This window comes from Lepisma saccharinum, chromosome 1, assembly GCF_977018435.1.
Source record: "Lepisma saccharinum chromosome 1, izLepSacc3.1, whole genome shotgun sequence".
Classification (NCBI taxonomy): domain Eukaryota; kingdom Metazoa; phylum Arthropoda; class Insecta; order Zygentoma; family Lepismatidae; genus Lepisma; species Lepisma saccharinum.
Window position 1 is genome coordinate 1,282,841 of NC_139229.1, and position 14,981 is coordinate 1,297,821.

General features: G+C 39.4%; 1 protein-coding gene across 4 annotated transcripts in view; it reads left to right on the plus strand.

Moving 5' to 3' along the window:
- The window catches only part of LOC145992070 (coronin-2B-like), a 165,045-nt gene that overhangs the window by 131,403 nt on the left and 18,661 nt on the right, over positions 1–14,981 (plus strand). For all 4 annotated transcript variants that reach the window (XM_083128278.1, XM_083128256.1, XM_083128287.1 and 1 more), the window contains 3 exons: positions 3,129–3,338; positions 9,924–10,041; positions 12,563–12,696. In XM_083128278.1, coding sequence (XP_082984404.1) covers positions 3,129–3,338; positions 9,924–10,041; positions 12,563–12,696 — 462 coding nt within the window. The remainder of the gene's footprint in view (positions 1–3,128; positions 3,339–9,923; positions 10,042–12,562; positions 12,697–14,981) is intronic.

Here is a 14,981-nt window from a genome sequence, read left to right on the forward strand (position 1 = left end):
CATTTTCACATGTAACCAACCCTCTTGGTCCCGAGCCGATTTTGAGCAAAATGCAGTGTTTCAATTAAATGAGTGTAGATCGGAGGCTAATTGCCCTAGAGATGAGTGATATACCGTTGTACGCGGAATGAACCAGAGATTCAGACTATATGAAATTTAAGCAAATTCGGCATGTATGTGGTGGTGGTGAGGGGGCTAACTCTGAAAATTCCAAAATTTCGGGGAAAAAAATGGGGTCTCCCCCCCCCCAAGAAAAAAATACATGACAGTGTCGACATGCACATGGAAATGATCGCTGACATGTAAGGAACATATAGATATTTGCATTATTATCATATGACCAATGTAACGTGAGTTGTACCCCCAAAAGGAATGGTCGGCACGCCACTGATTCAAGCTTCAAAATGCAGTGGTACCTTGAAATGGCTTTAGCTCAGAGACTATTTGCTCTGGAGATATGAACAATATACCGTTGTACGCAGAATGAATCACAGATTCAGACGATATATAATTTATTCACATTCGGCGTACATATGGAGTGGGAAAGGGGGGAAATCCCCTGAAAAATATATTTTTTTAAAGAAAACAAGGGGTTTCCCCCCTGAAAAAAGGATATGAAAAGTTAAAAATGCACATAGAAATTATCGCTAGCATGTAAGAAACAGAAAAATATTTTCATTTTTGTCATATGACCAATATTACGCGAGTTGTACCCCTGAAACGAAAGGCTTGTGTGCCACTGTCTCAAGCTTCGGAATTGAGTGAACTGCAGTGTTACATTGAAATGACTATAGCTCAGAAACTAAATGCCCTAGAGATATGAAAGATATAACGTTGTACACAGAATGAATCACAGATTCAGACGATACATCATTTATGCACATTCGGCGTACATATGGAGGGGAAAGGGAGGAAATCCCCTCAAAAATACTTTAAAAAAATGGTGTTTCCCCCCGCCCCCTCGAAAAAAAAGAATGTCAAAATGCAAATTTTTTGCAAATTTGGCATATATATGGAGGGGGAAGGGAGGAAACTCCCAAAAATGATTTTAAAAAATTGTCATTTCACCCAAAAAATGTCCTCGCACTTGGACACAAAACGACACCTACGTACAACATTCATGGACGAAAAGCTAGAACGCAGTGAAAAATGAGCGCCAATTCTTGCTGCTGCTTGAAATTCTATTTTTAGACAATGCAGGGTAACCCGTGTTGCAACTTGTGGACACTTGTGCTAGAAAACAAAGGTTTCCTTCAGCGTGCTTCGAAATTCCATTCTCACAATGCAGATTCAACAACCAGTCTTCCCCCTTCCCCACCCCCACCCTTTGCTTGCGTCCTCAAGGAAAACTTTCATTTTGACATCGGATACTGATAAACAAGCTTCCTTCGAATGCAGTTACCAGGCGGGAGTGAAAAGCATTGCTTTAGAACAACAAAGCCCATCTTTCTTTGTCGGCAAAAATTTTCCCTTGAAAAGAGACGCAAAAGAGAAGTCCCTTTTCCTGCCTTTTCCCCTCCATTTTCATGAAGAAAAAAAAAAGGTACAAGAAACATTTCTGTTAAATACATGTGTTAGGAACAATATGTATATTAAAAAAAATTGAAATTCTCGCCAAAAATAGAAAAGTTATAACGTGAAAACTACGACCTTGACACAGCGTCTGGATCGAGATGCTTGGGACCGTGAGGGTTACATTTGGGTATCTCGATCGAGACGCTTGGGACACAAAAGGTTAGTGATCAACATTTTGTCTTTGTTCGTCTCAGAAGAGCAATAAGCGTTGCTAATTCCTCTGATATTTAGAAGTAGGGGTGTGCGGATCCTGAAAAGTCGGGACCGGGATCGGGTAAAAAATTTCTCGTCCTGATCCAGACTTTTCGAGATCCCGAGCAGTCAGGAAATACCGAATGGTCATTTTAAAAAGTTGCTAATTCCTGACGTTTTCTCCATTGCAAGTGTCTGGAACTTATCGGAAATTGTTCGTTTTTATTCCAGAAATGCAAAAACAAGCACTTCAGTTGAAAATGACGTGTAGAATTAGAGATTTTCAGAGCTTCGGGAAATTTTGAACATTTCCAGTCTTGAAAATTTTCCCATCCCGAATGTCGGCATTAAAAAAATTTCCCATCCCGACCAAAAAATTCTGTCCCGCACACCTCTATTTAGAACGGAGTACAATAACTTTTATTTTATTTTAATTAAAGTGCAAACTGCCACTGTACGCTGATTGCCCCAAGTTATATAAAGGTGAATACTATAGTACAAATAGTAAATTTTATAAAAAAAGAAAGAAAGAACTCCAAATCAAGCCCATTGGCTGGCGCCCATTGATCAGGTCAAACCGCCACTAGTCGCTGATTGCCCCAAGTTATATAAAGGTGAAGACAACAGCACAACAATTGGCCTGGCGACTCAAGAATGACCTCAGAGTCTACTCGGCAATGACTGCAGATGTGAGGTGAAAGCTTAGAGAATAAACCAAAAAAGATTCCATGTGTTTTTTTTTTTTAATTCTGTATCCTGTTTATTAATCTCTTATTACCAAAACATTTGTTTGACGAAATATTCGTCATCCGTCCTTGAGTTACTTCTGGCATCTATAGGCCCCACCCCGAAAGGGTTAATGTAAATACAGATAAATGATATCTAGCAACTATATTATGTATAATTGGTTATATCTGGAAATATTTTAATGCAGTTTATTCATATATCTGAAGTAATTACACAATGATGCATTAAAAGTTCCCAAACAGTATTCAGCAGTAAAATATATAATGTTTCATCCTTGTCTGGGCCTTCCTGATAGTGCATTATGTTACCTATTTGCATCGTAATCAAGGTGTTCTTATTTGATTTCCTATTGGGAGGAGTTTGCATTTCAATAGGTTGGATCCTACTTTTTAGTGTGTTAAGTGCAGAGATTCATTTATATGACTACTGTGACAAACCAAGATTTTTGCTACATAGGTAATTTTAAAAACTCACAGGATGTCTGAACTTTAGAATGATTTTATGGAAGCATAATTAATGCATATTTTTCAAATAACATCTCTCGCTAAACCATAACCCATTTGCAGATTGAAAGGAATATAGTATATTTAAAAATCTTTGATTTACTTTTACAGGGTGACGGCAATATTCGTTACTATGAGGTAGTGGACCAAGCTCCGTGGGTTTACTATTTGAACCAGTTCCTATCTGGTTCTCCGCAGAGGGGATTGGGCTTCATGGCAAAGAGAGGCTGTGACGTGAGTCAGTGCGAGATCTTCCGGTTTTATAAGCTGCATGCAATGAAAGGGATGTGTGAGCCGATCGCCATGATTGTACCAAGGAAGGTAAGCACATGTATTTTAATGGCACATTGTAATTGTTCTGTATTCACCCATAATTCTTCAGACCTTCTAAGATAATATCCACAAATATTTATTCCATGGTGGTTTGATTCAAATTTTTCTTTCTTTTTTGTATCGAGCAGTATTCAGTAGTGCAAAATAAAGTGGTCCCCCCCCCCATTACACAACCTGAGGGGGGGAAAAGCCATGGAAGGAGAAAATGAGTGAAATTAAAGGCATTTGACTGTAGCATGTGCGATGTGGGATCATGGTTGCATAGTTTAAGTAGCTTACAGACCTTTTGTCATGTAGATACTAGTGTCAGCTCATCATCCTCCTTTGCAGTTTCCTGCCTCTGGCTGGGTTGGCATAGAAGTCAAGCCTCTCTATTTTCTTCTGGTCTTCCACCACTCCTCTCTTTCCACTGACATCTTGGTCTCCCCCTTGGCCTTCTTCCCACTCCTTGCACATTGCAAACTCTTACTGTAGTATTTCTGCATCCATCCTCTTCATGTGTCCAAACCATCTCATCTTTGCCTGATCTATCCTGTCCTGAAGCTTCACCACACCCACTGTCTGTCGGATCTCCTCATTCCTTATTCTGTCACTTCTAGTCTTACTAAATATACTCACATTAAAAATTTCATCTCCAATGCCTGCAATTTCTTTTGTCTCTCTCTGTCATTGTCCAAGTCTGCTCTGTACTTCCCTGTCCTCCATATTACAAAATCATTAACTAACAACAGGGCCTTCATCTCTTCCTCTCCTATTGTGCTGGGCAGAGCGGTAGCAAAGATTAAAAAAAAAAAAAAAGAAAAAGAAAAGCATATACCATGAAGGCGTATAAGGGGTGTGGGGGTAACGCCCCACACTTTCTTGATCCGGTCGTGAGTGGGGGTGATGTGATCAGCATCACACCCCTGACTGCCTTTACCCTCCAGGGTTTTCCCCAGGTACCCATGTCATTCGACACTGGGTAGACACCGGGGCCGCTTCCAACGTTAGAAAAGTCCCCGGATTTGAACTGGCCAGGGATCGAACCCGGGACCTTTAGCATGGTAGTCAGATGCGTTACCGACTGAGCCTCGGTAGCGAAGGGGTGAAGAATTTTCATAGCATGAGACTACCAGGGTTAACTCTCCTCCGTTGCCACCAACCAGGCACTGGAAAAGGATGCTGCCATTTTCTGTTACTATTCTTGGTCAACAATGAAAATAAATAGCTGTTGATTTATACTATAATCTATTCTATAGAATAAAATAACCAAAACCAATAACCCATTTGTTTGACATAAGATGAACTCCCGTTGACCAAAGAGAAAAAAAAAGTTTGGATTTTTTTAATTTTGTTCAGTTCGTGCACGTTAAATTTCACCTTGATAAAGTGGAGGTACACACGCTTAGCTTCCACATTTCCTCTGTCCATGAGGGTCCAGGAGATGAGGAGCAATAGTAGGATGTGCCACTGTCACTACTGTAGTCTGACTCAACTTACATGCCTGGAGCAGCTATCCTCCCCTGCAGGGCACTAAATTGTTCTGGTGGTGTATAGCACAACTCAGTGGAAGATAAATCATCTTTTTCCGTTTACCTCACCAAAAGACACAACTAGCACTCTTCTCCTTCCCACACTTAACACAGTTGCACTCCTCCTCTCGTCAGATTCTCAAACACACTGTCTAGAAAAAACACACATTCGCCTCTCTTCCTCCAGAGTTTGAAAAAATTAAAGATAAAGCCGATCAGTCTGTCGGTTCAATCGCTCTTTGGCTCCTCTGTCCTCCCTTGGACCAATGGTCAACAGTCTTTCATGGTTCCTCTCCTTTTACCGGGTTTTGCACAAAGATAAATAAATAGAAAAGAAGTCACTTCTTGAAGACCTCCCCTTTCACTGTATGCATTCTTGGTTGTAGCTTTTGTACTCTATTATTACATGTATAACCACCCTTCACTCCTATGCACTGGATAGAGGATTCTATTATTAATTAATTGTCCAAATTATGAAAATGTAAAATTTCAGTTACTTATATAGGGGTTTGGTTATACTGGGTCATGGGGTGTCGCTGGAATGCAGAGTTTGGGGTAGCCCTATGGCCTCTCTGTCTTCTGTGCATGACACACAAAAAATGCAAGAAACAGTCAAACCGAGAGCAACAAAGAAAAGAAAATGATAGGCTTGCCAACGAGGAAAGAAAATATGAAAAATAAAAGCATAATAATAATAATAATGACAAAGTAAAGGTGTGCAGTATACTATCTTCCTCCCCACCTCTTCGTTAATTGCATCCATTGTAATTATGAAGAGCATTTGGAAAAGAGTACTTCCCTGTTTTAGTCCATTACTTATACTGAACCACTCCGTTCTTTCCACACAGGTCTGGTTCGCCTTGTATGTGCTCTGCACTCTGCACACTATCTCTTCCTTCACTCCTTTCTCTTTTAGAGCCTTCAATATGTTTGTTCTGTCCATGCTATCGTATGCCTTTTCTATATCTAGGAATGTCATAATCAAATCATTTCCATACTCGTAGTGCCTTTCCTGCATTTGCCTTATGGTGATTATCAGGTCTACTGTTAATCTGCCTCTTCTGAATCCACACTGTTCCTCTCTCATGTTCAGCTCTGTTACTTCCCTTACTCTTTTCTCTAATATTTTAATGTCAGCTCAGCTGAAATTTATTTAGTAGTTCTGGGAACAGTGATAAATAATACATACTGTGGACTGCCAGAAAATTTTAAGAGGGAACTTTAACTTATTTTCCTGTTAAAAATAACTTGTGCAATGGCCTTTTGAGAACCAAGGCTTTCCATTGGGTGGTCAGCGCATTGAGTCCAATTGCTACTGTTCTCTGGCTATGTCAAACTAAATGTACATGTTTTACAATAATTATTTGTTTCTTAATAGTACGCCTAAAAATAATGTGTGTGTGAAAGACACGTCTACTTCAGTTGAGATTAAGGAGTAAATATTTTTTCATATTCAGTTCTATAGCGTATGGCAGTAATATCCTCTAAATTTTATGAAGTAAAACTTAGTCTCTCTTAAAGAATAGTAAAGTAGGAATTATATCCTCTCTTCTCATTGCGTGAAATAGAGCATTCTTAGTGACAAATCCAAGATTTTTCTGCATCACAATCATCCATTTAGCCTTAGCTCTATCCCCAATTTTTCTTGGTGCACCCTTTATTTTAGTTTTTAATTATTTGACAACAAACATCTGTTTAGTAAAGGTTTTCCCCATTGCCTCTAAAGTACATGTTCTTGAGGGGGCAAATGTAAAATACATGTGATTCATGGTTTGGCATGGTAAATATAGTGAAGGTATTGTGTTGGGAAGTTCTGTATTACCACGTTGCTGTTCTTGTTGGTGTTTGATTAATTTTGAAGAACAACTGCCTTCATTAACACAGGTTGTGACGTCTAGGACAAAGATTGCATTACAATTTATGTAGACAATCTCCCTTTTCACACACTATTTATCCTACAGCAGGCCTTTCTCTACACAAAATTAGTTTGGAACATCTAAACAAAAGCAAATTCATAAAATTACCTAGTTAACGAAAAATTTTCACAGGCATAATAGGCATTTTAGGGTAAAACTTTCCATGTGATCTAGCTGACATGAAATTTTTATACAAGATAATAAATGGCAAAATCAGAACAGATGTCCTAATCAGTAAATTCACACTTAGGGTACCCCAAACGCAAACGCGCAACTTGCAACTCTTCCACAACCCCACCACTAGGCTATCCCTTCTACAACGCTCCTTGTTTTACAGGCTCCTAGAAATCTACAACAAACTTCCCCTGAATGTAGATATTTTCCTTCCAGAACGTAATTTTTGTATATTACTGACCAAGAACATGTAAATCTATCCCATCTTGTTATTGTTTTTATCTTTTGTTATTTTTTGTTTCTACTTTCTTCAGTGTAAAATGGCCAAATAAGACTGTATCTGAAACTCTGAGTAAATAAATAAATAAATTACCAGCAATTTTAACATGAAACTTACATGATATTTTATTGTTTCTTGTTTATTTCATTGGAAACAGAAGAAGCATTTTCTCTAAAATTGGAGGTCGGTTATTTCATGTAGCTAGTTATGATTAAAATAAATGTTTTAAGAATAATTACTGCCAGATATCAGGTACTTCCATATGTGCTACATCTTTTCCCAACATAAAGGAAATGTTATTTAATACCTCCACATTTGGAATGTGGAAACTTTGGAAACCTGCTGGTGGTGTTTTGGGAGGGATATTTGAATTTCAAGAAATAAGATAGTCTGGTCTAGAAAGTTGTAATGGGTAAAAATTAAGAAAGTTCAGAATTATAGCAACTAGAAATGTGCAAGCAGTTGTAACTCATGTCATTTAACCAGTTTACTGTTCCTTAATGACAAGTCAAATTATGTGGTGTAGGTAAGGCGAAGTGTAAAGCCAGCTTTACACGAAAGCATTTTCCTTAACATTTCCTTAACATTTATGCTATGACCAAAATGCTACCATGTAAAGTGAGAAATTTTATGGCATATTTCATGGCATTTCTCAAGGATAGGATCGATCCTATTTCCATAGCATTTTTTGCAGCATAACCAATCAGAAGCAACCTCTAGGTCACGAGTGCAGCTGTAATGGCGGCTGCGCAAGATTTAAACAATGTATCACTTCACATTTTTAAAAGCCGATAACTATTTAACCAAGAAGAATAACGTTTCATATACAGAAGGTTGTTCGCTTTATATCTGACCATGTTTGACGGGTACTCACCTTAAGAGATACCGCGCCGCCACCACCGATCATGTTCTATTGGACCCCCAGCATTGTGGACTATCGCCCGGCATCGCAGTTTCCATTGCAGCAAGCTCCGGTGCAGGACAGGCATGGGAATTCTGTCCCACTCCTCCCTGCAAGCTTTCCATAGACCATCCAGGGTGCGCGGGCGGCGATGTTGAAGACGTTGTTTCAACAGTCCAAATGCGCAAAAATCCATTGGACTGGCATCTGGGCTTTTCACAGGAATGTCTTCAAACGGAATGACACGTATTCCTAATTCCTCTACCATTTCCTGATAAAAACGTAGTGATGTTCTGGCGGTATGACTTGAAGCCTTGTCCATATGGGCCATCACCTGGTTTGCATCCATTCCATACAATTGTGGGATGTCTCTCCGATAGATAGGTATCTCCATACAATTTTGGGATGTCTCTCCGATAGATAGGTGTCAGAATGGAGTCTTGGAAGTATCTGGCATTCACCTTCAAGTTTTTGTCCACCTTGCGTATCATCAACTTACCCTCATATCCGAATCCCGTCACAACCATAAAGCCACGAGGGAAACTTTCCCTGCACTGACGAACAAAGTTGCTGCACCCCTTGCAGTCAATGTCACGGTATGTGATCACCCGAATGTGACCACCAGCAGTGAGATGGACATGTGATTCATCCATTGAGACAACTTTCTTCCATTTGGAACACGCAAGGTACTTTTCATACAGTTTCACAATGCATACGTATGAAAACTAAGCATGGAAAAGAGCCATTATGTAACCCTCCCAATACCGGTTGATTTTCGGCACCATTTGATAACATTCACTACCAACACTCACGCACCTACAAGGTCAGACACAACACTGCTTCCGCCAGGAGACCCATAGTTCCAGCATGATATGCCAGGTGGCAGCACCGAATCGAAAATGGTCGGATATAAAGCGAACAACCTCTGTAATACAATATTGGGTACAAAACAATGGAGTTCCATAAATATATACTTTACAACATTTACTATGCATGTATGGAAGAATATTTTAGTTGTTTCAATTGTAAACACCCTGCACTCAGCATAGATGGTGTAACTCGATGTGTCTTTCGTGCTGTATATGTTATACATGGTAATCGCAAAAGCTTACAGAAATTTTTGTAAGCATTTACGTAGCATTTATGCTAGCAAAAATGTTAAAGGAAATTCTTTCGTCTAAAGCGGGGCTAACAGTTTCGCATCAAATATACATTTATTCCAATATTGTCAAAATGGGCACTACTGCTGAAAAGAACAAGAGAGTATGAATTTCTCCCCATGTTGCAACTGGAAATGGTTTTCTAAGTTGATCATTAAGCTATATACAATCTGTAAAAAATATGACAAATAAGCATTTACAGAATCTCATAAATTCCTTATGGCCAAACAACTTCAAGTTATGGCTAATCGAATGGAAGTTTCGACTTTTCCAAAGGAAAAGAAAATCTTGAATCTGTCCTCTTTTCGTTCATGTTGTTTTTCTGCACCATTGGAAACTTGATATTCCCAAGAAAACAATTAAAATAATACTCCCGTAAGCACAATGCTAAGTTTTCCCCCTCCTACAAGCATCCAGCGCACAGACCTCTCTCTCTCTCTCTCTCTCTCTCTCTCTCTCTCAGCTCGCCCCAGGGAAAGGTGGTGGGGGAGGAGCAGTTTTGTATCCTTGCATCTGGCTGGACATGGAAACTGTTTCTTGTGCCCTTAAGTTCTTAGTTTATAAATCTTCTTGCATGTAGGTGCATGTGTAAGGAAGGGAACATTGAAACATGTTCCTATTTGTTTCACAGAGTGACCAGTTCCAGGATGACCTCTTCCCCGACACAGCTGCACCAACACCTTCAATCACAGCCGAAGAATGGATCAGTGGCAAAAATCAAGGACCAATCCTGATTTCCATGAGAACAGGTGAGGCAACATACAAATAATATACCTAACAAGTTACCAGCAGCAGTAGCGCCATCAAAAAAATATCATAACTCATAAGTAGACAAATTTTTGTGGTATATATATACACACACAGGAATAGGATCAGAAAAGGTGCCAGAAGGGCAGATAAATACAAATGAAGGGGACAGTAAACACTTACCACACGAAGAGAAATAATTCTACGTATATTTCGCGATCTGTGTCGCATTTTCAAGGTAGAAGAAAGAAAGATCGGCGTCACATGGAGTAGAGGCCACTGTATGGAAGATTTTGCAGAAAGATCTTGGTTTACGAGCGTACAAGATCCAGTTTGTGCAAGAATTAAAGCCACCTGACCACCCTATGCATCGTGAGTTCGGTGCCTGGGTGCCGAGATTGTCCGTGATCCTCAGTTTCATCACAAAATTTTATTCAGTGATGAGGCCTATTTTTGGTTGAATGGCTACGTCAACAAGCAAAATTGCCACATTTGGAGTGGCGAAAATCCACAAGCCATTCTTGAGACACCGTTACATCCACAAAAAGTGACTGTTTGGTGTTCTTTATGGGCTGGTGGAATCATTGGTTCTTATTTCTTCAAAAATGATGCCGGCCAGAACGTGACAGTCAATGGAGAGTGCTATCGATCCATGCTTCAGAACCTTTTCGTTCCCCAATTGACTGGCATCAATGTGGAAGAGCTGTGGTTTCAACAGGACGGCGAAACATGCCACACAGCGCGCTCCACAATCACTTTATTGAAGGAAACATTCGATGAGCGCAAAATTTCGCATCATGGACCTGTGAATTGACCTCCAAGATTGTGTGACTTAACACCTTTAGATTATTTTCTGAGGGGATATGTGAAGTCGCTCGTCTATGCCAATAAACCTGAGACGATGGACGACATGGAAGCCAACATTCGTCTCGTGATTGCCGATATATGGCCCCAGCTGCTCAAAAAGATGGTTGACAATTGGACTTCCAGATTGCACTATATTTGCGCCATCCGCGGTGCTCATATGCCAAAAATCATCTTTAAACAATAATGGCATACAATTATCTTTCCAATAAAGCCAATATCATGGCCAGTACCACAAGTGTAAGGTGTTTTATTTCATGTTCATGTTCTATCCCTCTAAAAAAAACACCTCGTACTTTAACCAGTGTTTACTGTAAGGTGGGTGGTAAGTTGATGATACGCAAGGTGGACAAAAACTTGAAGGTGAATGCCAGATACTTCCAAGACTCCATTCTGACACCTATCTATTGGAGAGACATCCCAAAATTGAATGGAGACACCTATCTATCGGAGAGAAATCCCAAAATTGTATGGAATGGACGCGAACCAGGTGATGATCATATAAACAAGGCTTCGAGTCACCACCTTACAGTAAACACTGGTTAAAGTACTTTTTGTTATCTATCAACTGTTTCTTGCAAAACTGATCATAGAGATGCTACGGTCAGTATCTGCTGTGCCTCTACTCCATGTGATGCCGATCTTTCTTTCTTCTACCTTGAAAATGCGACTCAGATCACGAAATATAGAATTATTTCTCTTTGTGTGGTGTTTACTGTCTCCTTCATCATTTGTATTTTTATATATATATATATATAAAACTCCCCCAAACTACCCACCCACCTTACAGTAAACACTGGCTAAAGTATTTCGTGTTTCCTTTCAACTATTTCTGGCAACACTGACCGTAGAGACGCTACGGTCAGTATTCTGTGCCTCTACTCAAAGTGTCGTCGATCTTTTATCTACCTTCTTGAAAATGCGACTCAGATCACGAAATATTGAATTATTTCTATTCGTGTGGTAAGTGTCTACTGTCTCCTTCATTATTTGTATATATTATGTGTATATTATTTGTATATATATATACACACACACATATCAAAATTTTGGTTTGAAAACTGACTACATTTCAGGTTAAAATTTCAGTGCTTTTTTGCTGAGTACCACATGAAATTTGATTTGGAAGCTTGCATATTTTACCCATTTAGTGTTTATAAAAAACAAAATATGCATGTGTCTATTCTTAATACTTTTATTTCAGTAAAAATTTCTACTTTTACACATTACCTTTAATCTTATATTCTGTATGATGGCAGTAGAATCTCTCATCATTGCTTTCGATGTTCATTTCTATTTTGCATGTTTTTAGTGCAGAAAATCATCAGATTCTAGTCTCCAAAAAGTACAATTAACCAAGGGGTGTAAACGTGTAGCAAAAGTAAATGAACGAAGGTACAATTTCATGTTTTTCGGATTGATCATCAGATTGCTCTGAATATTACATGTGCTACAATTAAGCATGGAATTTAATATTGTGTAGAAAACTTTTATGCAGTGATGGTCAGAGAACACAGTAAATAGGGTGCAGACACTTTTTTTTTATAACTTCATGCAATAATTCTGTGGTCTCATTGAAGGCAATGAATAACTAAATATTGTACATTTAGATTACATTAATGTTTAAACTGACACTGTTTTTCTTCCATTTTTCCCTAGGTGTTGCTGTAAGGACACACAAGCCAGTTGTTTACAAACCAAGTGAACATGCGTTGATTACTTCTGGAAATAACAACAAGAAAAAGTTTGCGTTTTTGTCTCACGAGACGATTCCAGATTATAGGCCAGTCGAGGTAAGCTTAGCATGTTTCTTTTTGGTTTGGTTCTCAAGATTTCTGCCAATTATGTCGTCTTGATCAAAAAGGGTTTTCTTGGTAGCAATTATATTTAATAATTGTAATACTGTTTCTGGTCGATGCAAATTTCATGCATGGGTTGATATATTCTGTTACTACAGTGGAGTCAATTCTGATGAATTGGGTTTCATTAATTTCCATTCATCAGATCAAATGCTGCTCAAAGTGTACAGTCATGAAAAAAAAACTTCCCCCATGGAACCTTAATACCATAAGTCTTATGGGAATATTTGGAAATGTTAGGCTTTCAATTTCAACTATGGCAACCAAGTTTTACTTTAAAATATTCATAGTTTTGCACGTGAGATAATTAGAATATTAGCCAGCCCCCATGGCAGAGTGGTTAGCACATCATGCTTCGATGCCTGGGGTCCTGGGTTGAAATCCTGGCGTGGGTATGGATGTTTGTAAGTGTCCATTCGTCAGTTTCATCATATCATCACTCATTTACAACTTCGCAAGTTAGCCAAAAGTGGCACAAAAAGCAAAGTAAAGTAACCAAATCAAATCAATTAGAATATTAAAATAGCTGCCATTTAATCAATAAATTCATTTATATTGCATACAAGACTGGCATAATTAACGAAAATTGCATATTCACTCTTAAGTTTCGAGACATTTAAACTCCGTGTGTTCTGTGCAGCATTTTACGGACCCCACAAGATATCCAAAACATGGTAAAAATATCAGCTAGTAGTGGTGGTTAATTTTGAATGAATACTTCTTGATAGCAATTTCACTGACGTTGACAAATATAGACACATTGGTTTAGGGGTGGCCATCCGCCCCCCCCCCATGGCCCATGATGCACTCCCCCCAAAAGGTAGAACATCCCCTCCCTCGTTTATGCCGAATTAATTACTCAAATTATTTTTGTGAGACAGAATTTGCGGAAAAATATAATACCAGAGGTGCAACCGCGAATTTTTATCTGGTGGAGGGGGGGCAAGTACTAGGATAAACGCACCAATAATAATAATATTAGGTCTAGGAATTAATTCGTGCGGTTGTTACGCACACATTGAAGCTGTAGTTCAAACACAAAATACATAAATACCTTAAGAAAAATATTGTCCATCGCGAGCCACCACTTTCGCCCATCTGTCAGGCAAGTTACGGATTCCGTGGCGAAAGAAGTCCTCATCCTTTGAAGCGATCCAGTCAGAGACCCATTTTTCGATATCTTCTGAAGAAGTGAACCGCTGTCCAATCAAATCGTTATTCATGCAATCGAACAAGTAGTAGTCCGAAGGAGCAACGTCTGGTGAATACGGCGGGTGGGGTAAAACTTCCCATCAGACATTTTCTAAATAGGTTTTGACCGGTTTTGCGATGTGTGGGCGAGCGTTATCATGTTGAAAAATAAGTTTATCATGTCTGTTCTCCCATTCTGGTCGTTTCCTGGCCAGAGCTTGCTTCAAACGCATTAATTGTTGTCGATAACATTCTCCGTTAATAGTTTCACCCGGTTGCAGCAGCTCATAGTACACCACACCTTTCATATCCCACCATATGCACAGCATAACCTTTGCACAGTGAATATCTCGTTTCGGTTGTGATGGACCTGGTTCACCTGGCTTCACCCAGGCCTTTTTTCGTTTCGGGTTCTCGTAATGGATCCACTTCTCATCGCCAGTAACAATGCGATGCAAAAACCCCTTTCTTTTCTGTCTTTGAAGCAGCAATTCGCAAATGGTTTTTCGTCTTTCAATGTCTCTGTCTTTCAATTCATGCGGAACCCAATGTGACATCTTTTGAATCATTCCCATGGCTTTGTGGCGTTTGGAAACTGTTGTTTGATCAACGCCTAATGCTTCTGCAAGTTCTTCCTGCGTTTGACACGAATCCTGATCAAGCAATGCTCTCAATTCTTCATCTTCAAATTTTTTTGGCTGTCCAGGTCGCTCTTGGTCTTCCAGGCCGAAATCACCACTTCTAAACCGTGCAAACCACTTCTGACACGTTCGCTCAGCTAGTGCATGATCACCATACACTTCCACCAAAATACGATGACTTTCGGTAGCACTTTTCTGCATGTTAAAGTAATGAAGCAGAACACCCTGCAAAAACACTTTATCTGGCACGAACTGCACCATGTTCAGTTGACTGCAAAATGCTGTTGTTGACACGTCAATCAACTGCCCTATACTACGAACGATGCACACTGACAGGAGTTTTCAACGCATGTGTGGATACACGGAACTGTGGGACGATATGCTCGT